General features: G+C 44.8%; 1 protein-coding gene across 5 annotated transcripts in view; it reads right to left on the bottom strand.

Moving 5' to 3' along the window:
* The window catches only part of LOC149433251 (myc box-dependent-interacting protein 1-like), a 55,529-nt gene extending 32,913 nt beyond the window's left edge, over window positions 1-22,616 (bottom strand). For 3 of the 5 annotated variants that reach the window (XM_089664505.1, XM_089664507.1, XM_089664509.1), the window contains exons 1-6: window positions 22,484-22,616; window positions 17,208-17,283; window positions 15,434-15,525; window positions 10,252-10,296; window positions 6,941-7,127; window positions 3,599-3,727 (exon numbers count right to left, since the gene is read on the bottom strand). In XM_089664505.1, coding sequence (XP_089520631.1) covers window positions 3,599-3,727; window positions 6,941-7,127; window positions 10,252-10,296; window positions 15,434-15,525; window positions 17,208-17,283; window positions 22,484-22,527 — 573 coding nt within the window. In that variant the 5' untranslated portion in view covers window positions 22,528-22,616. The remainder of the gene's footprint in view (window positions 1-3,598; window positions 3,728-6,940; window positions 7,128-10,251; window positions 10,297-15,433; window positions 15,526-17,207; window positions 17,284-22,483) is intronic. The other 2 variants (XM_089664508.1, XM_089664506.1) reach the window with 2 other exon arrangements.
* Between the last annotated feature and the right edge of the window lie 1,277 nt (window positions 22,617-23,893).

Genomic DNA, 23,893 nt, shown 5'->3' with positions numbered 1-23,893 from the left:
CTCTGTAGCAGCCCTCTGACCTCTAATCAAACCATTCATCCTCCTCACACCCACAAAAACTACCTATACCTCAGCCCCATCCTCTGGTGCTTCTGGGAGGCACAGGGGACATCACTGTGCTTTCTGGCAGAGATGGAAGTTCAAGATTCCACAAGAACCCCAACCCAATATTTTAATGGTCAGTACTCCCACTAACATCTATTTAGGTGTATGTAGGAGCATAGGTCTATGTGGCCTACAGGGTGCCATCAACTAGCAGGGTAGCCAGAGTCCGCTGGAGTAAACTGGAGAAAAAAAAAGGGCAAATGTTAGTAAGCTGTTTTTCTTCCACGGAGGTGTCACTTCTTAGAACAAAGAGATTGCCCGATTCTTGTGTTCTGTTGGGAGTTTGTATCCCAATATACAGAGCCAATATCCTGGAGCTTCCTAAAAGGCGAACTAGCATTTTTAGATCCCATCCCTGCCACCGTGACAGCCAGAATCATTTTCAAATGACTGAGACTAAGAAGTCTATGAGACAAAAGAAGTTTAGCTGTCCAGGAAAGGAGATCAAATTCCAATAAACTGGCACTGAGGAGGACCAGGAGAATCCAACATGTTTCGGGGATTGCAAACCCCCCCCCCCCCCCCCTTCTTCAGGGCTGAATAAAGACAGAGGAAAGGAATCGGAGCTGAACTGGAGTACAAAAAGACAAGTATTTATATAGAACCAACAATTAATGCAGAAACAATTAACCTGCCAGCAGGTCTTTGGAGTGTTGGAGGAAACCTACACAAATGTAGGGAGAGCATGCAAACTCCATGCAGATAGTGTCCTGACCACAATTCAAACTGGGGACCCCGGTGTTGCATGGCAAAGGTGTTAACCACTAAGTGATTGTGCTTATTTTCACATGTGTTCATCAAAATGAGATGTTTGACGAGCTAAAATGCTCATCCTTCGATACTCCAGTCTAGCTCACATTTCATTCCGCTTTCTTTATTCAGCCCTGAAGAAGGGGGAAACCCACTGGATTTTCCTTATATTAGAGGCGCCATTCCAATTAAAAAGTCCGGAATAAAAATTTTATTTTCCACTTTGTCGATACGTTTCTATAAGGATGTCTACAAAGTCCTAGAAAAGGAGTTGCTGGTGAATGGCCAACAAGAACATGGCCATATAGGACATATAGATTAGTCCTTGGAACATCATCATCTCAATATTATGTATCTATGGCTATCTATGTCCTGCTGGGGAGAGTCACCCTTTTATTTATTACAATAAATATTTTGCGCTAGTAAATATATCCGTAAGACAAAAAACAAAAATATATATATGTGAAATAATAATAAAAAAAGTAAAAAGTTCAAATAATAAGATCCGCTCCGTGAGGACGTCGATGACGAAACGCGTAGGGCAGAGCTTGATCGATGTGACGTCATTACGTTTGTCTACGAGCTACTGCGCATGTGCCGAGTAGCTGGGTTCGTTTTCTGTGATTGCTGTTATGCTGTTGACGCTGGTGTCGGCTGGGACACCTCCTGAGTTAAATGCAATGAGTACCTAATAAAGGAATTTGTTTTTTAATAATACTGCACCATGAAGTTCTCTTGTTTCTTTCGAGTGCCTGGCATCTTCTTCCTTGGATACGATTAAAAGGTGGCTTTTCTGGAGAAGTGGATTTCCTTGATAATTTGAAAAGTTTTTTTCTATTTTTGATATTGGTCTATGTGGATCGGTGTTCTGCAGAATTTCATTTCCTGAAGATATACCTACGGATGACTTGCCATCATATTATCATTCCCAGAGCAATATTTGTTTTTAGCTCTGGTGAGTTTATTTAGTTTTTTGGTGGTGGTTTGTCACATTTAGACATTTTTTTGCACATTTTTTGTGTTATTTATATTTTAAATTTTGGACTTATTATTTGAACTTTTTACTTTTTTTATTATTTCACATATATATTTTTGTTTTTTGTCTTACGGATATATTTACTAGCGCAAAATATTTATTGTAATAATTGTTACACTTTATTTACTTATGGTGATTTTTTGCAGCTGGTACATCACAAGTCATTTATATATAATTTTCAATTTTCCACAGGCGCTATTATATATATTTTCTTCACCCTTTTATTTATCCACTTTGTGAAGAGATATGACAGGGTGTAAAGGAAAATCTCTAGGTAAATGCCAATATTATGAATAGGTTAATTCTGCAAGGACCTTTCTTGAATTTAACTCAAAGCTTTAAATGACCAGAAGCAGCTTGATCTGAATTACAGTTTAAAGTATTGTGGGTTGTCGTCCCTATGGAGTGCCAAGACTAAGGTCACCAAATGAGGGAGAGTTCCCTGCCTAACCTAGACCAAGATCCCCAACAGATGGAGAGTGACCTGCCAAATCTAGAATATGATCACCATCAGATGAAGAGTTCCCCACCTAATCTGGAATATAATTCACAAACAGATGGAAAGACCCCCGCAAACCCGAAATAAGATCCCAAAAAGAAGAAGAGCTTCCCAACTAACCTATACAAAGATCCTAAACTGATGGAGAGTTTCCAGCCTAACCTAGAATTAAGATCACCAACAGATGGAGTGATTCCCACCTAACCTAGAACCAAAATACCCCAACAGATGGAGAGTTCTGTGCCTAATCTAGACTAAGATCAAGAGTTCCCCACTTTACCTAGATTATGATGACCAACAGATGGAAAGTTTCCTGCCTATAACCTAGAAATAAGATGCCTAAGAGATGAAGAGTTCCCCACCTAACCTAGAACTAAGATAGCCCAACAGATGGAGAGTTCTACATCCAAGCTAGACTAAGATCAAGATTTCTTCATCTAACCTAGAATGAAGATCTCCAACAGATGAGTTACTCACCTAACCTAAAACTAAGATAGCCCAAGCTAGACTAAGATCACGAATTCCCCACCTAACCTAGAACTAAGATCCCAACAGATGGAGAGTTCTTTGCCTAACCTAGACGAAGATCAAGGTTATCTAGATTATGATGACCAACAGATGGAAAGTTTCCTGCCTATAACCTAGAATTAAAATGCCTAAGAGATGAAGAGTTCCCTACCTAACCTAGAACTAAGATAGCCCAACAGATTGAGAGTTCTACGACCAATCTAGACACAGATGAAGAGTTCCCCACCTAACCCAGAACCAAGATCCCCAACAGATGTAGAGTTCCCCACCTAACCTAGAACTAAGACCACAATAGATGAAGAGTTCCACTCCTAACCTAAAACTAAGATCCCAAACAGAAGAAGAGTTCCCCACCTAACCTAGAAATAAGATCCCCAACAGATGAATAGTTCCCCATCTAACCCAGAACCAAGATCTACATCTGTTGGAGAGTTCCCCACCTAACCTAGAACTAAGATTCCCCAAGAGATGAAGAGTTCCCAGCCTAACTTGGAGTAGGATTACCATCAGATGGAGAGTTCTCCATCTAACCTAGGCTAAGATCTAGAGTTCCCCACCTAAGCTACAACTGACAAGTCCCAATTTGGGCATCTCTGGTCTTCTCCGCAAAGTGACACCTCTTACAGCGCTGGGCATGCATGTGTTAGTGCACTGCAGGCAGGTGGGCAGCAGCCGCTAACCTGTGAGGGAGTGGTCACACTTATTTCGGGCACAAAACTGTCATCAAACAGACCGATGATATTTTCCTGCTTGATGTCCCTGGACGGCGTGAGTTTTGGTGGCGGCGGGACCGGTGGGCCTTTCCTCAGCTACATGCAAGTAAAATACCAGCAAAGACAATCCACACGAACCCCCCACCCAAAAAGAAAAAACAAAAAAACATACAAAAAATTAGCAAAAAACACACAATAGGGAACTTCACGGGTCCATCCCATGGCGGATGTTGCGCGATTTCACTTCCGCATTGGATGAACTTTTTCACAAATGTGTATTAATACAAAAACAGCATATAAACAGGGTGAGCAGCACAGGAACACAAGGATCAAAACTTAAATATTATAAACATTTAGGATCAATATAAAACCAAAAGTACAACACAAGGAAGAATTCATGTAACATCCTGTTTCCATAGATTGGCTCATTAAATATTTCATTTGTTACTACGATGTTATAAAATTCATTAACCCACTGAAAGCAAAAAACCGAAAAGTCCCATCTATGAGCAGAGAGAAGTAACTGCTTTCTGTGTGCCTCTCAGAAACAATGTTACTATGGCCCAACCTACTCGGCTTAGCCTGGGTTCACATATGTGCGGGGCCAGGGGCAGACTGACAACTCATGGGGCCCCCGGGCAATTGGGGATCATGGGGCCCCTGTATCCTTGTCCACACTCAAACCACACCCACAAAAGCCTATGAAAGATACCAGGGGCATCTCATGGGGCCCCCTACTGACCCTGGGCCCTCAGGCAGTGCCCGAGTTCCTGAATGGTCAGTCTGCCCCTGTGCGGGGCTGATTTGCAGCGCAATTTCAAGCCAGGTTCAGTGTGACTTCATTCAGCGATTCAGGTGCAATTTGTTAAAATGTACGACAATGGAAATTGCACCTGAACCGGGCCGAAAATTGTCAAAAAAATGTCAAAAGTCAAAAACAGCCGCTGTAAAAATGTCCCGTGTGGATGAGGACTAAAGACAGGCTCCAATAAACAAACTAAAACCTCTCCTGTCTGCCATTCTGATTTAAAGGGTAACTAGTCACCTTGTGGAATCTCTGCTTTGGCAAGACTAATACGATTTTAAAATAGGGACAGGTTCACTTTAAAACACAGAGTCTTCAGATTCTCAAAGATTTTCTCCCTGGAAGATGGCCTTATGCCCACTTTACAATTTTCTGAATAGCACTGCAAAATATTTATGTGATGTAAAAAGGGATAAAAAAAATTGTGGCAATGGCACTCCTTTACCAGCTGATGGTGCTGTTGTACTGCCAGAATTACACCGGGGCAAAATTAATGTACCACTTAAAGAAAAAAAAGGAAAAACAAAAAACGAAACCCAAAAAACCCCAAAAACATGAACAACAAAACCCAAAAAACATGAAAACCCCCCCCCAAAAAAAACACGAACCACAAAACACAAAAAACACAAACACGAAACCCAAAAAACATGAAAAAAAACCCCGGAACCCCAAAAACCCAAAAAAACACAAACCACGAAACACAAAAAACACGAAACAGAAAAAAACCCCAAAAAACCCGGAACCCCAAAAACCCAAAAAACACGAACCACGAAATCTAAAAAAAAACGAAACACGAAACCCAAAAAACATGTAAAACAAAACCCAAAAAACATGAAAAAAAACCCCCAAAAAACCCGAAACCCAAAAAAAAACAAACCACGAAACACAAAAAACACAAAAAAACCCGAAAAACAAAACCCAAAAAAACATGAAAAAAACCCTCCAAAAAACATGAAACCCCCCAAAAAACATGAAAAAAACCCCAAAAAAACACGAACCATGAAACACAAAAACCCGAAACACAAAAAAACACGAAACACAAAAAACAAAAAAAAACACGAAACACAAGAAACAAAAAAACACGAAAAACAAAAAAAAACAAAAACACCCCAAAAAACCAATGCCACAACTTCCAAAAAAAGGCCCCACTTTTGTAAAGTTGGGCCTAAAACTGCTAGAAAAAAAAAACTATATAGTAACGGACTTCCTAATAAATTCTGCATTATGAACGAGTAAAATAAAAAGATATTTATTACTTTAACTACAGAGCTTTGTTCATCTGCGTCGGTTGTATCTGCCTGGAGCTCGGCCATTGAGTAATGCAAAAACTGAACATCTCCCTTCTGAGAATGAGGCTTCATAGAAATGTCACAAGATGGTGCACAACGCGCATGGAGCATAAATAGGTGGCAGAAGGGAGTCACTAGTACAGCGTACAGCCTGCCGCTGTCATGAATGGCTGTACACTGCTATATGGAGGTAGCGCAATGAACTTTGGGTACACCGATGCAATCACAATGGCGGGCAGCCCTGGATGCAAACTATGTCTACGATTGTAATCCCGCACGTATTAATGAGTTTATGCAAGCGCCAGGGAATCGATTGCACCCGGGGGCTGTACGCTGCACCCGTGGCTTCCTTATGACAGCCATTTATGCTCCATGCATGCTGTACGCCTTCTTTCAGCCCTTTCCAAAGAGTGACCAAGCTAGTGGAGAATGTTTTTTAAAAATAGTGAGCTGGTAGCACATTAGGAGATATCGGTCATTACTAAAACAATTGTCCAACCAATGTGCTGCACCCATTGGTTGTAGCGCAGCACATTAGATGGACAATGGCCATGGGCATGAAGCCCAAGTGGAAACTTTCTATTTCTTGAAGGACCTCTTTAATATGTTCCTCAGTGTTTTCTGTAGGGTGTTCCTCTGCACACTACCAATCACAGCACCTAGGAGGACAGTCTGAAAAATATTAAAAGTAGAAGTAGCGGAAAGGAGAATTTATGGAAGAAATGTTTCTCTAAAGTAGGAAAGTAAACTTGAATACAAGAGAGAACACAGGGTCCTAGAGGATGCACAGGAAGTGTGAAGACACAGAGGAACATAAGAATCTGAAAGTCACCTAATGACCTAAGAAAGGGTTGAAGAATAGTTAGTCAAAACTTGATTATATGAGATAATCAAGTGAAATCCTGAAGGTCTTTAACAAGAAAGAACTACAGAGATAGACACCAAGCCAACAGACATTATGGAGAAGATCTGGTCCCACCGAAGGAATGGTCTACTGATCCAACCAAACAACTGTATTAGTACAGGCTATGGTGTGAAGCATGACCCACAAACATTTAGGATGGATATTTATGAAGGAGAGGAAAAAACAGATGAGGAATATCTAAACCAACATGCGTTCATTGCACACGTGAGCACCACAACATCTACTGATCTTCTAATTTTCAAACTACCAGACTACAAAATGGTGGAAGTGGCAGTGACGTTGTGAGATACCTGAGAGGGGGATTTGGAGACTGTCACAGTTGGGGTGTCTTGGAAGAACGAAGCAGTTGCAGCAGCAGTCGGGGACACATGCGACTCCTCTGCATCATGGTTGGTGGTCTTGGCCTCTGCGCTGGGGGCTGGAGGACCATCCGGAGGGGAGGTTGTGGTCTTATTGGGTTTAGCAGAGTTGGGGTCACTGAAAAAAAAAAAAAAAAATGAATAAGAATATAATAAATTAGATTTCGGGAAAGTCTAGAGGAAGTGATTATTGCTACATATTTAGTTACATCACATTGACATGCACATTTTTGTTTTCTTTGGTCCTACTTGGATGTTCCTTTAGCTTTATGGTATTAAATGAACACTCAGGTGGGGTGGCATACATGGGAACCAATCTTCTCCATTTCCCCCCTGAAACCGCTGAAAGCCACCTTCTCCTCTCTCTGCCGCAGGAGGAAAATGATCATTATGCTATTCAAAATAAAAAATGTGAAATTCTGAACCATTTCATTGTAGGCTGTGACCAATCACTTGCAAAGGGTCCCTTGTGCTGATATCGGCAGTTGACATCTGCCATCTTCTGCCCCCCACATCCCCGCACATTGGTGATCTTTCTGTGCTACTGGAGTTAATACAGCTGTTGCATGTGGGATAGTCACTAAGAGTGCCAACTACGTCCATCCTATCTGCCCACCTCCTTCATTTATGAAAGCCGTACTATCCCATCCCACAATGCAAAGCGCTCTATGAGTGGAGGATGGGTGGGTGGATGAATGAAAGGTCCACCTGCTCCTTCCATTAAATCGCTTTTCATTCATGAAAGCTATAGTACCACTTCTATGAATGGAGGACGGATGGAATTGGTGAGCGTAACTGGCACCCTTACCGAGTGGTCAAGTTCAGCAGCTCCTATTAACCACCATAGCCCTGGAAGATTACTTTGTGGGGGTATGGGGGGGGGGGGGGGGGGGGGGGTTTATAAAAAAAAAAAAATGGAACTCAACTTAGGTTTAAGAAAGGGTCATGTATGTTTTTTTCCCATTTCCAGGTTCCAACACCCCCTGCTGAGTAAAGACCTATAGCCCTGCAATCAGTGAAACTCATACTCCCTGCTGATTGGAGAGCTCTAGTTCAGAGGAAACCCTGGGAGGGACTGGGAGTAAGGTAAAACCATTTCATAGGAACAAATGTCGTATCCTTTCTCCAACCCCACGACCAATTGTGATAGAGAGGGTAACTAAGGACCTTTCCATGTGCCACAAACAGGACATTCATAAAACCAACAGCTTGATTGTACAATTAAAACCAAGCAGTTTACAAAAGTCAAATATGTACTTCAGTAGGACGAATGCATGTTAGTTATTCCAAATTGGTGTAAGGGATCGACGCGTTTCGCAACTTGGAACAACTAATATGTGCTGGCCCCAGGGCTCGTTTTTCCTCAGAAAATGGGTGCAGGAACTCCACCTTTCTGAACACCATCCCCTGGCTCCACCCCCTACCCACCTCCAAATACCACCCTTTTACAGAACAGTACCAAGTATTTTGTGGTGCTATGGAATCTGTGCATAACAAGAAAAACTGTAAAATATGGGAAGCACAGTGGCTAAATGGTTAGAACTAGGGTTGTTGGTTCAGATTCCAACCTGCCTGGAGTTCGCATGATCTCCCTGTGCCTGCGTGGGTTTCCTCCGGAGACTTCAGTTTCCTCCCACAAAGACAAGCTGGTAGGTGAATTGGCTCCTGCCTAAATTGGCCCTAGTATGTGTATGGATGAATGTGAGTTAGGGACCTAAGACTGTACACCCCTCGAGGGTTAGGGACTGATGTGAATATATATATATATATAAAATTTTATGTTTACAATGGACCCCCACAACAATGGATCCACCCCCACCAATGAATCTCCCTACAATAGACCCCAAGGATGAATAGATCCAACCCCCACTAATGGATCTCCCTACAAAGCGACCCCCCCCAGGATGAATAGTTCCACCCCACAACAATGGATCTCCCTACAATAGACCCCCAGGATGAAAAGATCCACCCCCCACCAATGGATCTCCCTACAATAGACCCCCAGGATGAATAGATCCACCCCCCACCCATGGATCTCCCTACAATAGACCTCCAGGATGAATAGATCCACCCCCCACCAATGGATCTCGCTACAATAGACCCCCAGGATGAATAGATCCACCCCACACCAATGGATCTCCCTACAATAGACCCCCAGGATGAATAGATCCACCCCCACCAATCGATCTCCCTACAATGCAACCCCCCCAGGATGAATAGTTCCATCCCACAACAATGGATCTCCCTACAATAGACCCCCACGATGAATAGCTCCACCCCCCACCAACGTATCTCTTTACAAAAGACCCCCAGGATAAATAGATACATCCCAAAAGAATAGATCCACCACCCACCAATGGATCTCCCTACAAAAGACCCCCCAGGATGCATAGATCAACCCCACAACAATAGATATATCCTACAACAATGGATCTCCCTGCAATAGACCCCCAGGATGAATAGATCCACCCCATACCAATGGATCTTCCTACAATAGACCCCCAGGATTAATAGATCCACCCCCACCAATGGATCTCCCTACAAAAGACCCCTCAGGATGAATAAATCCACCCCACTAATTAAGATCCACTCTCAAACAATGGACCTCCTGCAACAAAATACCACCTCAGCAACAATAGTTCCACCCCAGCAGCAACAACAGATTTCCCAGCAGCCAACCTGAATAGACTTCTCCCTCAACAGTAGATAATTCCCAGCAAACAACATATACCCCCACCAGCAACAATAGAACCCCATGCAAAAATGATATCCCCCAGCAGCCAGTATCAATAAATCCTCCAAGCACACCCCTTGACAGTACATACATTCAGTGCTGGAGGTGCCACAACCATGTTCCCGCCATGGCTAGCCCCAACCCATGCCGATTGGTGGTGGGGTTGGAGAAAGGATATATTGCACATTTGGAGAGTTCGGGATGGAGCCATACGAGGAGGGAGAGAATCCCGTACAACTCTGAAAGACTGAAGGGAAGGCTGGAGGCCAGATTTTATACCGACCTCTCAGGCGGCAACATTTTGAATTTCACGCAACGCATGCAAAGTACATTACCGGTTAATCCCACACACTCAGAACACAAACTGGAGAAAACGCCATTAGACGGTATTAATGTCCCTTCAGAAATGTCAGACATCAAACACAAGAACATGCGTGTTGGTCACATGATCATTATTGGCACACGCTCGGCACCCCGGGTTAGCGCATGATGCGGCCTCCACCACTACCTGCTCTTCTTTAGCCTCAGTCGGGAGAAGAGGTTGGCTTTCTTTCTGTGGGAGGTGTGTGGGGGGGAACAATGGCGGTCAATACAGAGCAAAATAGTTAATGAAATAAATAAAAAAAATTAAAAATATATATAAATTTAAAAAAATTATACAAAAAATTTTTTAAAAATATAAAAAAATTACTAAAAAATAATAATAATTATTAATGATTATTAAAAAAGAGGTCAATGTAGAAACTCTGAAGTTTTTTTTTTGCAATTTTTTTGATCAGTAAAGAGGAATATATTGAGTACAAAACACCACTGCTGAGACCTAACATGAGATCTACAGTATATGTCCATGAGTAATGTGTCAGTACAACACTTCCACTTATCACCTCTCACCGCGATCACAGTTCCCCCTCTGACAAAACCTTCATCTATTTTGCTCTGCAGAAAACAACATCGGGCATTCCCCAGGGCCACCATCTCCTTTCTGGACAGAGATGCTGGCTCAGAGAAGACACAATCCTCTAAATCCTGGTGCTTTGGCTGTGTTTACAAATGTCTGACACAGATCAGACCCAGCTGAAGCCTCTCACCTTACGTTACAGTCTGATCACTGGGGGGGAAGACTGGGGAAATGTTTCCTCCTGCCTGCAGCAAATTGATACCATCTCAGCCTAGGAAAAGTCACTGGCTGAAACTCATGGGTGGATTTTTTACCAATGAAAAAGTTCTGAAAAATGATTCTGTTGCTGTATATTGTAACCAAGGAGGAGGGGGAGACTGGGGAAAGGCTTCCTCTTGCCTGCAGCAGACTGATATCATCTCAGCCTAGGAAAAGTCACTGGCTGAAACGCATGGATGGATTTTTTACCAATGAAAAAGTTCTGAAAAATGATTGTCGCTGTATATTGTAACCGAGGAGGAGGGGAGACTGGAGGTTAGCCGCATTTACAAGCGTTTGGCATTTGAAACGCTGATCAAATCTACTCCTGAATGCAAGTTTGGTGCGTTCAAAAAAAAGAATGTAAACTCAACTGCCTGTAAACAACGATGTGTACACGGACACATAGGAAAACTTTAGGGAGAGTTCAGGGGCTGCTGAAAAAAAAAATAAAACCGCATAAAAGCTCCTAAACGTGAGTTTATCAGCTGCAGTGTACATGGAGCCTAAGAATTCATTGTGCTCAGAAATATATCACAATTCCAAAATACCATCTTAGAATTCAGTTTTATTATGTCACAATTCTGCACAATTTTTTCTGAATTTTGTGTCATTTCCAAAAATGTTGACATCTTAGATTTCCCGAACATCAGAATTTTTGTATTATCTCAGAATTCACGAAGGATTTTTGATTAATACCTGGACCCAGCGCTCTTTTGGGATAGGTCTATGTACTTGTGAATCCAAGAAGAAATTTGGGATTCTAAAATGTTAGGGGAGTGGGAATGTATTTCTAAAGTAAATGGGAGGAGGAGGACATATGGGAGGGAGGTGGACGTAATGGGAGGGAGGTGGACGTAAGGTGGACGTAATGGGAGGGAGGTGGACGTAATGGGAGGGAGGTGGACGTAATGGAAGGGAGGTGGACGTAATGGAAGGGAGGTGGACGTAATGGAAGGGAGGTGGACGTAATGGGAAGGGAGGTGGACGTAAGGTGGACGTAATGGGAGGGAGGTGGACGTAATGGGAGGGAGGTGGACGTAATGGGAGGGAGGTGGACGTAATGGGAGGGAGGTGGACGTAATGGAAGGGAGGTGGACGTAATGGAAGGGAGGTGGACGTAATGGAAGGGAGGTGGACGTAATGGAAGGGAGGTGGACGTAATGGAAGGGAGGTGGACGTAATGGAAGGGAGGTGGACGTAATGGAAGGGAGGTGGACGTAATGGAAGGGAGGTGGACGTAATGGAAGGGAGGTGGACGTAATGGAAGGGAGGTGGACGTAATGGAAGGGAGGTGGACGTAATGGAAGGGAGGTGGACGTATGGGAAGGGAGGTGGACGTAATGGGAAGGGAGGTGGACGTAATGGGAAGGGAGGTGGACGTAATGGGAAGGGAGGTGGACGTAATGGGAAGGGAGGTGGACGTAATGGGAAGGGAGGTGGACGTAATGGGAAGGGAGGTGGACGTAATGGGAAGGGAGGTGGACGTAATGGGAAGGGAGGTGGACGTAATGGGAAGGGAGGTGGACGTAATGGGAAGGGAGGTGGACGTAATGGGAAGGGAGGTGGACGTAATGGGAAGGGAGGTGGACGTAATGGGAAGGGAGGTGGACGTAATGGGAAGGGAGGTGGACGTAATGGGAAGGGAGGTGGACGTAATGGGAAGGGAGGTGGACGTAATGGGAAGGGAGGTGGACGTAATGGGAAGGGAGGTGGACGTAATGGGAAGGGAGGTGGACGTAATGGGAAGGGAGGTGGACGTAATGGGAGGGAGGTGGACGTAATGGGAGGGAGGTGGACGTAATGGGAGGGAGGTGGACGTAATGGGAGGGAGGTGGACGTAATGGGATGGAGGTGGACGTAATGGGATGGAGGTGGACGTAATGGGATGGAGGTGGACGTATGGGATTGAGGTGGACGTATGGGATTGAGGTGGACGTATGGGATTGAGGTGGACGTATGGGATTGAGGTGGACGTATGGGAGGACGTTGACGTATGGGAGGACGTTGACGTATGGGAGGACGTTGACGTATGGGAGGACGTTGACGTATGGGAGGACGTTGACGTATGGGAGGACGTTGACGTATGGGAGGACGTTGACGTATGGGAGGACGTTGACGTATGGGAGGACGTTGACGTATGGGAGGACGTTGACGTATGGGAGGACGTTGACGTATGGAGGCGATTGCTCCTTGCAGAACTGTTAATCCTTGGAATCTGATCACACCAGCCCGCTTTTCTCCATGGTGCAGCGCAGGATTCTAGAAGTGGATGAAGTCTCTCTGTGGTCCGTGACATTGGCCGGGGTTTTATGTAATATAACCCGCATTGGCATTAGCATGAACGGGATGATTCATAGAGTCTGCGACTGTCTGCCCACGCCTGACCTCAGGGGAATTCGGCAGCTGGAGATTGACATGATCGCCCTGGCTTGCTGACTACAGCCAATCACTTCCCTCATCACTTCAGAGTCTCCAGAAACCATGGTGCCAGCACAATACGATACAGGACAGATTAAACATCTATACAGTTCATATACACAAGTGGTGGGGGGGGAGGGGCGGTCATACTTTAGAAGCCGAAATGAAAAAGTAGAGGAACTTAGAGAAAAATGGATGTATGAAAATTCTTTCAGAGAAGGTGCAGTTCACACCAAGATACTTCTTCACATGATGGATGGTGTGATCACTTCTCTACATTGGTGGACTGAGGAAAGGCAGACTCTGCTCCTACTACTACCACCCAGGTCTCCTCTCTTGAAATACTCTGCATTGCTGGAGGACTCCGCTCCTTCCACCAACTCTCCTCTTCTCGTCTGAAATACTCTGCACTGTTGGAGGACTCTGCACCTTCCTCTGTCTGATGCTCCTCACCTAAAACAGTGCTGTTGGAGGACTCTGCTCCTTCCTCTAACTCTCCTGAAATACTCTGCACTGCTGGAGGACTCTGCTCCTTCCTCTATAGCTATCCTCCTGAAATATTCTGCTCTGCTGGACTCTGCTCCATCTATAACTCTCCTCTCCTGAAATATTCTGCTCTGCTGGACTCTGCTCCTTCCTCTATAGCTCTCCTCCCCTGAAATATTCTGCACTTCTGGAGGACCTCGCTCTTTCCTCTATAACTCTCCTCTTCTGAAATACTCTGCGCTGTTGGAGGACTCTGCTCCTTCCTCTATAGCTATCCTCCTGAAATATTCTGCTCCTTCCTCTGCTCCTTCCTCTGTCTAATGCTCTTCACCTGAAACGGTGCTGTTGGAGGACTCTGCTCCTTCCTCTAACTCTCCTCTCTTGAAATGCTTTGCACTGCTAAATGACTGCTCCTTCCTCTGTCTAATGCTCCTCACCTGAAACGTTCTCTGCTGCTGGAGGACTCTGCTCCTCAAGCTGGCCATACACTAATAGATTTTTGAATGAACGTTCATACGAACATTTTTTAGTAGTGTGATGACTTGAGTGTCATTTGCAACTGCTTCAAAATTCTGTTTGCTTTTAACACTGGATTTTGGAATTATTGTAATTTCCTGAATGAAAACACACACTGTTTGTTCAAGAAAAAAAGTTCCTTCTTGCTTCTACAAATTTTCAGAATTTTCTTAAAACTAAACATTTCAAATAAAATTCTACTAGTGTTTGGCCAGCAATACAGTAACAATGATCAGGTAAGGAGATGCACTTACCTGATCCTCTGATCCTACCAGCACAAGACCGGTCCTGCACCCCCACGCTCCTGAAAATGGACTGTTCCTGATGTCAACAGGCCAAAAGCAGGCTCCATAGACCAGGAACAGTCCACAGCTGGACCGTGGGGGAGCACAGTTTTTCAGGGGTATGAAGGATCGGCTGAATATAAGCTTTTTCCTCATACCTAGACAAAACAAGCAGTTGACACATGCAGTGAGGGCACAGTCCCGCAGCATGGAAAAAAAACTTTTTTTTGTTGAGTTTTAACATCAGCCTACTGGCAGAACATCAGCAATCCTTCCATATAATGCTCAGTGCCATCACTAATAGATGTTAGCCACATAAAATTAGACTTCTTCGGTAATATTGAAGATGTTTTATAGCTTTTCCAAGCCATTTTGTTTCCCAACTCTGCCAGGGACAACACTAGTGGTAGGGAGTGGTTCTGAAGAAGTAGGGAAAAGCCAGGGTCTACGTCTGCAACTTCAGCAGGCTCCCTGTTGGGTTCAACTGGCAAGGCAGCAATTGGCCCTCCTTGGCAGGCATGGTCTTCAGGTCAAGCCTACTACCGCCGACTCTCCACTCCACTGACTAAGTTCCTGGTCAGGTGAGCTCCTCCGCCAGGTTCTTGTATGGTTTTCAATAAATTGGTTACTACACTCTGGGCCTGTGTGTTCTCTGCTACTGCACCATGCTGCACCTAAACAAACAAATGCAGTAGCGAAGTATACATAAATCCCCATAATGTCTCCACTCCCTACTCCTTCCTGGGCACTGAGCTCCACAGGACCTCCATCCAAAATTGAAATGAAGACTATAGGTGGACTTGTCCTAAAAAACGGCACTCACTCACCTCGGTTGGGCTTTCCCAGTGAAGGCGTTGGTTGACGGTTTCCCCTGATGGCTCTCAAGGTTCGTCATCACTTCATTGAGGTTTTGATGCAGCTGTAATCAAGGTTTGAAGAAGACAATCATGAAATACAACACCCGGCTACATCCATACCAAACATAATATGACATCACCCTTTTCTCGAAGGCCATCTACATGACGTATAAAAGGAACTCAGCCAAGTTTGCTTGAGCTGCCTTTAAAACGGTCTGTGGAGGCCAAAAAAGATGATGTAGACAAATAAACTAAGCTTTGACAATTGTTTAACATAAATCTGTCACACACGGAACAAGATCCCAGAGTTACAGAACACTACAATCATGAAAACGTGGAAAGGATTCTTCTAAACCAGGGGTCTCCAAACTGTGGCCCTTTGCTACCCTTTATCCCGGCCCTTGGGGCACTATTCCTCCCAGTGAGGCCAAAAAAGTTGCAGGACTTCTTTACATGAAACCAATGATGGTGTACTATTCTTCTCACTAATACCAATGGTGGGGCACTACTCTTCCTCCTACTAACCAACAACCCTGAGGCCATGTTTATTCTCACTGATGCTGGAGCCAGGATATCCTTACTGGCCCTAATCCAGCCCTCGTAAAGTCTGAAAGACCATATACTGGACCGTTGTTTGAAAAGTTTGGAGACCCCTGTTCTAAATTAATACTGCTGTAGCAAATTAATTGAAATGAGCAAAATAAGTGGCAGTTACTTTTATAATCTACCGCCATTTATTTTTACGGTTACAAGATTCATTATTGGATGCCTATTCTATTTACTGGACTCCAGTCCCTTTATTGAATACAGTTCATCAAGTGACATCTAGATTAAATGCATCATTAATGCCGTTCTATTCACTGCGCTTTAACCACTGCTCTTCGGCTGGATCCATTTTCAATGGAGTGAGCAAAAATTTCCTAATTATTGCTCTTATTTCTGTTTTTTTGGGGATTATAGAAGCATCTGTCCTCCATGAGATCACAATGGACACGGTTAGGCTAGGTTCACACCCACAGGTGTGACCGAGCGTGCATGCGCGCATTTCTGCACGTTGGGTGTAGGGCAGCCTATTCATCTCAATGGGCTGCCCTATGGGCTGGAAAAGCTGTAATGAGATCTGACGCTTATCCCAAACCGTGCGATTTGGTGCATACATTTGCAGATGCATTGGGGTGTCAATAATTAACAGCACTGGGCAAAGCGCAGATTTGCTTGCATTGCTGGCACATAAAAGGTGTGAACCAGGGGCGGACTGACCATTTGGAAACTCGGGCACTGCCCGAGGGCTCAGGGTCAGTAGAGGGTCCCATGAGATGCCCCTGGTACCTTTTTCATAGGCTTTGAGTTTGGGCAAGGACACAGGAGCCCCATGATCCCCTATTGCCCGGGGGCCCCATGAGTTGTCAGTCCACCCCTGGTGTGAACCCAACCTTACAGCATGGCCACTATTCAATCTCTGTACAATCGAAATAATGTAATAGGAGTATCAACCTAAACAATCCATTTGCTTGGTTTTAAATCAGGCAGGCCTCTGCACTACTACAGTTGTTGGAAGATCTAAAGGAGATTGTACAATCAGATTGCATGGTGTATGGTCAGCCCAAATTAAGCTCCCTACTCCATTATCTGATATTTCTTTTTCAAGAGCCATCATCTCTGCACAATACTGCCCCCCCCGCCAAACACACACAAATCCGGCTACGTAGAACATGTGCAATCCACTGGCATGCAGCCCCCTCACCTTGCTCATCTCTTTGTGGAAATTTTCCTCCAGGCCCGCAATACTCTGGAATGTGTTGACATAGAAACCAACACGGCTGCCAAACAAACATAAAACACAATCTGTTATTTTCCCCCCGAAACGGCCCAACTTCAACCGTTACAGCTGTTCAGGATCACAATGCTAGAACTGCCGTCATCCGCCCGTCACCTGTTGTCACTTTTCCACCACGGTTAATGTGATGGCCCATTAATGTGTATGTAGACCCAAACCATGAACGGCTCCTATTTGCATCCCTTTGGTCTGTTAAAGCAGAACTCCGGGCACAAAAAAAAAACAAAAAAAAAACTTGCATTCATATACACTCCCCTCCCCCGGCCACTTTATTAGGTCCACCTGTTCAATTGCTTGGTAACACAAATTGCTAATCAGCCAATCACATGGCAGCAACTCAATGCTTTTAGGCATCTAGACGGGGTGAAGAAGACTTGCTGAAGTTCAAACTAAAAGGGGATTTAAAGGGACGTTGAACGTGGCATGGTTGTTGGTGCCAGATGGGCTGGTCGGAGTATTTCAAAAACTGCTGATCTCCTGGGATTGTCACGCACAAAACCATCTCTAGGGTTTACAGAGAATGGTCTGAAAAAGAGAAAATATCCAGCAAGCAACAGTTGTGTGGAGGAAAATGCCTTGTTGATGTCAGAAGAGAATGGGCAGACTGGTTCCAGATGATAGAAAGGCAACAGTAACCCATGTTAATATGGTAACACAAATTGCTAATCAGCCTATCATGGCAGCAACTCAATGCATTAAGGCATCTACGTGGTGAAGACGACTTGCTGAAGTTCACACCAAGCATCAGAATGGGAAGAAATGGGATTTAAGCGACTTTGAACGTGGCATGGTTGTTGGTGCCAGATGGGCTGGTCAGAGTATTTCAAAAACTGCTGCTCTACAGGGATTTTCATGCACATGCCTAGATGGCTGAAAAAAAAGTATCTACTGAGCAGCAGTTGTGTGGAGGAAAATGCCTTGTTGATGTCAGAGGAGTATGGGCAGACTGGTTCCAGATGATAGAAAGGCAACAGTAACTCAAATAACCACTGAACCAAGGTTACAACCAAGGTATGCAGACTACCATCTTTGAATGCACAACACGTCCAACCTTGAAGCAGATGGGCTACAGCAGCAAAAGACCACACCGGGTGCCACTCCTGTCAGCTAAGAACAGGAAACAGAGGCTAAAATTCGCACAGGCTCACCAAAAATGAACAAAAGATTGAATAAAAATTGCCTGGTCTGAGGAGTCTAGATTTCAGCTGCGACATTCAGATGGTAGGGTCAGAATTTGGCATAAACATGAAAGCATGGATCCATCCTGCCTTGTATCAACGGTTCAGGCTGGTGGTGGTGGTGTCATGGTGTGGTGGATCCATCCTGCCTTGTATCAACGGTTCAGGCTGGTGGTGGTGGTCTCATGGTGTGGTGGATCCATCCTGCCTTGTATCAACGGTTCAGGCTGGTGGTGTCATGGTGTGGTGGATCCATCCTGCCTTGTATCAACGGTTCAGGCTGGTGGTGGTGGTGTCATGGTGTGGTGGATCCATCCTGCCTTGTATCAGCGGTTCAGGCTGGTGGTGGTGGTGGTGTCATGGTGTGGTGGATCCATCCTGCCTTGTATCAGCGGTTCAGGCTGGTGGTGGTGGTGTCATGGTGTGGTGGATCCATCCTGCCTTGTATCAATGGTTCAAGATAGTGGTGGTGGTATAATGGTGTGGGGGAGATTTTCTTGGCAGGCTTTGGGCCCCAACTGTGCATAGTTTTAACACCACGGCCTACCCGAGTATTGTTGCTGACCATGTCCACCCCTTTATGACTCCAGTGTCCCCATCTTCTGATGGCTCCTTCCAGCAGAATAATGCCCCATGTCACAAAGCTCAAATAATCTCCAACTGGTTTCTTGAACATGACAATGAGGTCAGTAGACTCCAATGATCTCCGCAGTCACCAGATCTCCATCCAATAGAACACCTTTGGGATGTGATGGAACGGGAGATTCTCATCATGGATGTGCAGCCAACAAATCTGCAGCAACTGCGTGATGCCATCATGTCAATATGGACCAAAATCTCTGAGGTACGTTTCCAACACCTTGTTGAATCTATGCCATGAAGGAAGAAGGCAGTTCTGAAGGCTAATGGGAGTCCAATTTGGTACTGGCAAGGTGGACCTAATAAAGTGGCCAGTGAGTGTTTATTCCCCAATAGCCACAAAGGCTATAAATTCACTTTGTGCACCAAATGCCTTTGCAGCTGTACTGTACCTAGCAGGCCCCACCCACCACATGCTCCTTGGTGGAGCGGAGACCAGACCAGTCACCCTGCACAAGGAGAGAGAGCAGCAGTGAGTGGTCTTTATCACAGGAAGTCTCACCCTGGATTACTGGACAGGTCTGGAAGAAATACACAAAGCTCACCGAGATTCAAGAAGAAGACACATGACAAATGGATTAAGACAATATTGGCTGATCTTGGAGTTCAACTAAATGTACCACTGAAAGCATTTTGTTAGATCTGTTTGAAACCATACCTGTTGATCCTGCCAAGAATTTTGTGAGATGATACCTTCCCTGAGCTCTCTGCCCCTGCTGCACGGTTATCAGCTACATTTATCCCAGCTATATCTACACTACAGAATCCATCCCTTCTATTATATTGAGAATAGAATTATTCTGTAGTCCGGTCCTAGGGTGACAACGCTGCTCCTTCATAGAGAAAGTAAAGTTAGTGAGTGTTCTCACCCTAGGACAGGGAGTGTGTTACTGGCAGGATCACCAGGTGAAAGAGCCTGAAAAAGAAAAAAAACAAATGCAGTCACCACATCTATAAAACAGAGAAGCCACAATTTAAGTTATTGATTTTACATACTCTAAACAATTGATCAGGTGACCTGTTCCACCATGGGGGTGGACAAGCTAAGCTGAACTCGGATTACCCCTTTCAGCAGAGATCAGGTGACCAAAGGTCTAAGGCAGTCATTCTCAACCATGTTTCTTCCAGAGGTTGGTAGGGGTTTTTTGAGCTGTGACTAGTAGACCTTCCATTTGAAGATGGTGTCTACATAGGGCAGGACTATCAAAACTTGGCAAAGCAAGCAGAATGACACCAATTTTCTTCTTAAGTTGTTTGTAAGGGTCCTATTATTCCTACTGACCACCAATGTAAGGGGCCATTGACCCCACATTAACTGGAACACTATAGCAGGGTTCCTCAAGAGGTTGCTAGGGGTTCCTTGAGCTGTAGCTTGCCGACCTTCCATTTGATGGTGCATGCATAGTATGAGGACCATCAAAACTTGGCAAAGCAAGCAGAATGACACCAATTTTCTATTTAAATTGTCTGTAAGGGTTCCATTATTCCTACGAACCACCAATGTAAGGGGCCATTGACCCCAGATTAACTGGAACACTATAGCAGGGTTCCTTGAGCCGTAGCTTGCTGACCTTCCATTTGATGGTGCATGCATAGTATGAGGACCATCAAAACTTGCCAAAGACAGCACAATGACACAGATTTTCTTTAGCTGCCTGTTGCATGGGTGTAGCCACAGGGGTCACAGTGCCAACTCCCGTGGGGCCCGTGGGGCCTCCCTGTCACACCTGGACAGGAGGGGCAATGGGGCAGAATTTACTAGAACCAACTAGCTGTATTTTCCTCCACTTACAGTAGCTGAAAGCCCACTTCTCCTCCTCTCCCTCCCACTGGCATTCAGCTGCTGTAAGTGGAGGAACTCCCACAGTTCCGCACAACAGAGATTTATCCTCTCACCTTACTACCCCACTCACTGTTCTCCCTCACAGCAGTACACTGCAGGAAAAAGGACAGCCGGTCCTGCAGTTCAGTAAGTTAGGCTGTCATTATAATAAATGTGTAACCAATCAGAAGTCCTGGAATTGCAACCAATCAGGAAATTCTGATACTGTCATGTGACAGTGCTTGACCTTTCCCAATTGGCTGCAGTTCCAGGGCTTCTGATCAGTTCAATGGATTTCATTTACCTGACTGCAACACCAGCTGTTGTATATGGTAAGTTAAGGGGGCTCCTTGTTTACTTGGCCACTGCTGATGTGAAGGGTAACTCTGGCATAAAGGGGGACTCCTGATGTTAAATAGGTTAGGCACTGATGTAAAGAGGAACTCCTAATGTGAAGGAGACAGCGGCAGAACTACAAGGGTCACAAAGGTTTTACTTTTGACCAGGCCCTAGCGTTCTGCCACCATTGCAGAAGATGTGAAAGTGTCCAGTTGCAGGACCGTAATTATGGGCCCCGTGAAGGGAGTAAATGGCCCTGCGATCCGTAAGAAGGGCCCCAGGCTACTGGCCTCAGAGGGGGTCATGGGAACCCTCCATGGTTTCTTACACCGGGGGCCCTGCATCTGGGAAGATGGAGAAGGAGGAGAAGAAGGAAAAGAAGGAGGAGAAGAAGGAAAAGAAGGAGGAGAAGAAGGAAAAGAAGGAGAAGGAGAAGGAAAAGAAGGAGAAGGAAAAGAAGGAGAAGGAGAAGGAGAAGGAAAAGAAGGAGAAGCAGGAGAAGAAGGAGAAGAAGGAAAAGAAGGAAAAGAAGGAAAAGAAGGAAAAGAAGGAAAAGAAGGAAAAGAAGGAGAAGGAGGAGAAGGAGGAGAAGGAGGAGAAGGAGGAGAAGGAGGAGAAGGAGGAGAAGGAGGAGAAGGAGGAGAAGGAGGAGAAGGAGGAGAAGGAGGAGAAGGAGAAGAAGGAGAAGAAGGAAAAGAAGGAGAAGAAGGAAAAGAAGGAGAAGAAGGAGAAGAAGGAGAAGAGGGAGAAGAAGGAGAAGAAGGAGAAGAAGGAGAAGGAGGAGAAGGAGAAGGAGGAGAAGAAGAAGAAGGAGAAGGAGGAGGAGGAGAAGAATGAGGAGGAGGAGAAGGAGGAGGAGAAGGAGAAGGAGAAGAAGGAGGAGGAGAAGGAGGAGGAGAAGGAGGAGGAGAAGGAGAAGGAGGAGGAGAAGGAGAAGAAGAAGGAGGAGGAGGAGAAGGAAGAGAAGAAGGAGGAGGAGAAGGAGAAGAAGGAGGAGGAGAAGGAGGAGAAGAAGGAGAAGCTGAGAAAGGCAGGCATGTGGTTTTTTGACCAGCACTGGGGGCATCTTGGATCATCATTCTCTAGGACAGAAGGTGCAGTATATTTTGTTCTTGGGTTTAGATACATTTTGAAGGAACTCCAAGCTCAGTAAGCTGAGGTCATTGTATCTACATTGTCATGGTTTTACAAACCCCTCCACCTACCTATTCCATAATGAAGGAAGCTCCTCCTGCAGGTCAGCATTCATCTCCTCAAAGACCTTCTGAGATTTTACCAGCTCTTCTTCAGCCTGGCCAGAACAAGATGCAGAGTATTAGAACACAATGGTGACAATTCCATAATGCGGGTTACGGGGATATAAGGGCGATCAGCATCACTAGAGAGACAGAAAGCTACAACTGTCCTAAAGAGAACTCTCAGATATTCCTCTATTATCCCAAATAAAGCCATTTGAGATTTTTTTTATAAAAATCCCCCAATGTGTCTTGTAAATACACCATACATGGCCCTCTTGAACTGTGGTAGACGACTGAAGTAGGCTGCACTGATTTCCTTGGTCACATATGGCTACAACCCACTATGCAGAGGACATCGTCTTTGTATCTCAGCAATATTTTCATCTTTAACATAGCAGATTGCACACCTGGATTCCAAAAACAATAGTCAACACATTTTATAAGACAAAAAAAAAAGAAAAAAAAAAGAAGGACCAAAGCCAACAAGCAACCAATCACGGATTCTTTCACATGAGAACGATTAAAGGCGATTGGCTTCTACTGGTTGGTGCCCAAGGCAGTAAGGATGAGCTGTAAGCCAAAGTGGATCCTTTTATTTCTTTTTCAATCAAAAAGGTTTCAATTCATGTTCATTGGCTAATATTACACCACATGATGTACCCAATGACGGCCACACAGTCAGATCTTGTTTTAGATTTTGATCCACCAGTGACTAATTGACTGGACTGGACAACGTGAATGGACCATAAGCAAAGCCTGTACAGGTCCATGGTCTGGTCAGGCAGAGCACAGATAGGCAGATTGAGACTGAGAGCAATGGCCAGGATGGCACCCCCCCGTTGACTAGCGTGGGACTCGTGGCCACTTCTTCAGCAATTTGCCCCAAGGACTGAAGCGGGTACATAGGAGAGTTATCACCCACTTTTCCTCTCCCAGTGAGAAGGGTCAGTTGGGTTTCACATAGATTTACCAATAAGCCTGAAAATCTCTGGAAGCCATGAGATATTCTGATGGTTACCCCCTCTGGTTATACCTCCCCCTCCCATTGGCCAAAGTGGAACCAAACCCTCCTACCGTTTACATCCAAGTGGCCATCTTGGCCTCAGTTGGATCTGTAGTTTCAATGGTGGTGCACATGTGATCGGCTATGTCATCTAATGGCTTGACAGTTCAGTTGAAAGCACAACACTGACAGTTATCAGTCATGGCATGACCTTGAATGCAACGGTTTTGGGAAACGTTTAAAATCGATGGGTTTAGCTCCACTCTAATGGCCCTGTCTTTGCCCAAGCATGGTGTCCAGTATTGGCCGAAATTTACAGCCAGCCTTAATTTTTCTACTTGACCGTCCCCAACCTATAACCAAATCTCACGGCG

The sequence above is a fragment of the Staurois parvus genome, unplaced genomic scaffold (assembly GCF_062004578.1).
Source record: "Staurois parvus isolate SC_StPar_1 unplaced genomic scaffold, SC_StPar_1.0 ptg001927l, whole genome shotgun sequence".
Classification (NCBI taxonomy): Eukaryota; Metazoa; Chordata; class Amphibia; order Anura; family Ranidae; genus Staurois; species Staurois parvus.
Note: the sequence above shows the minus strand (reverse complement) of the source record. Positions and strands in the feature narration are given on the sequence as shown.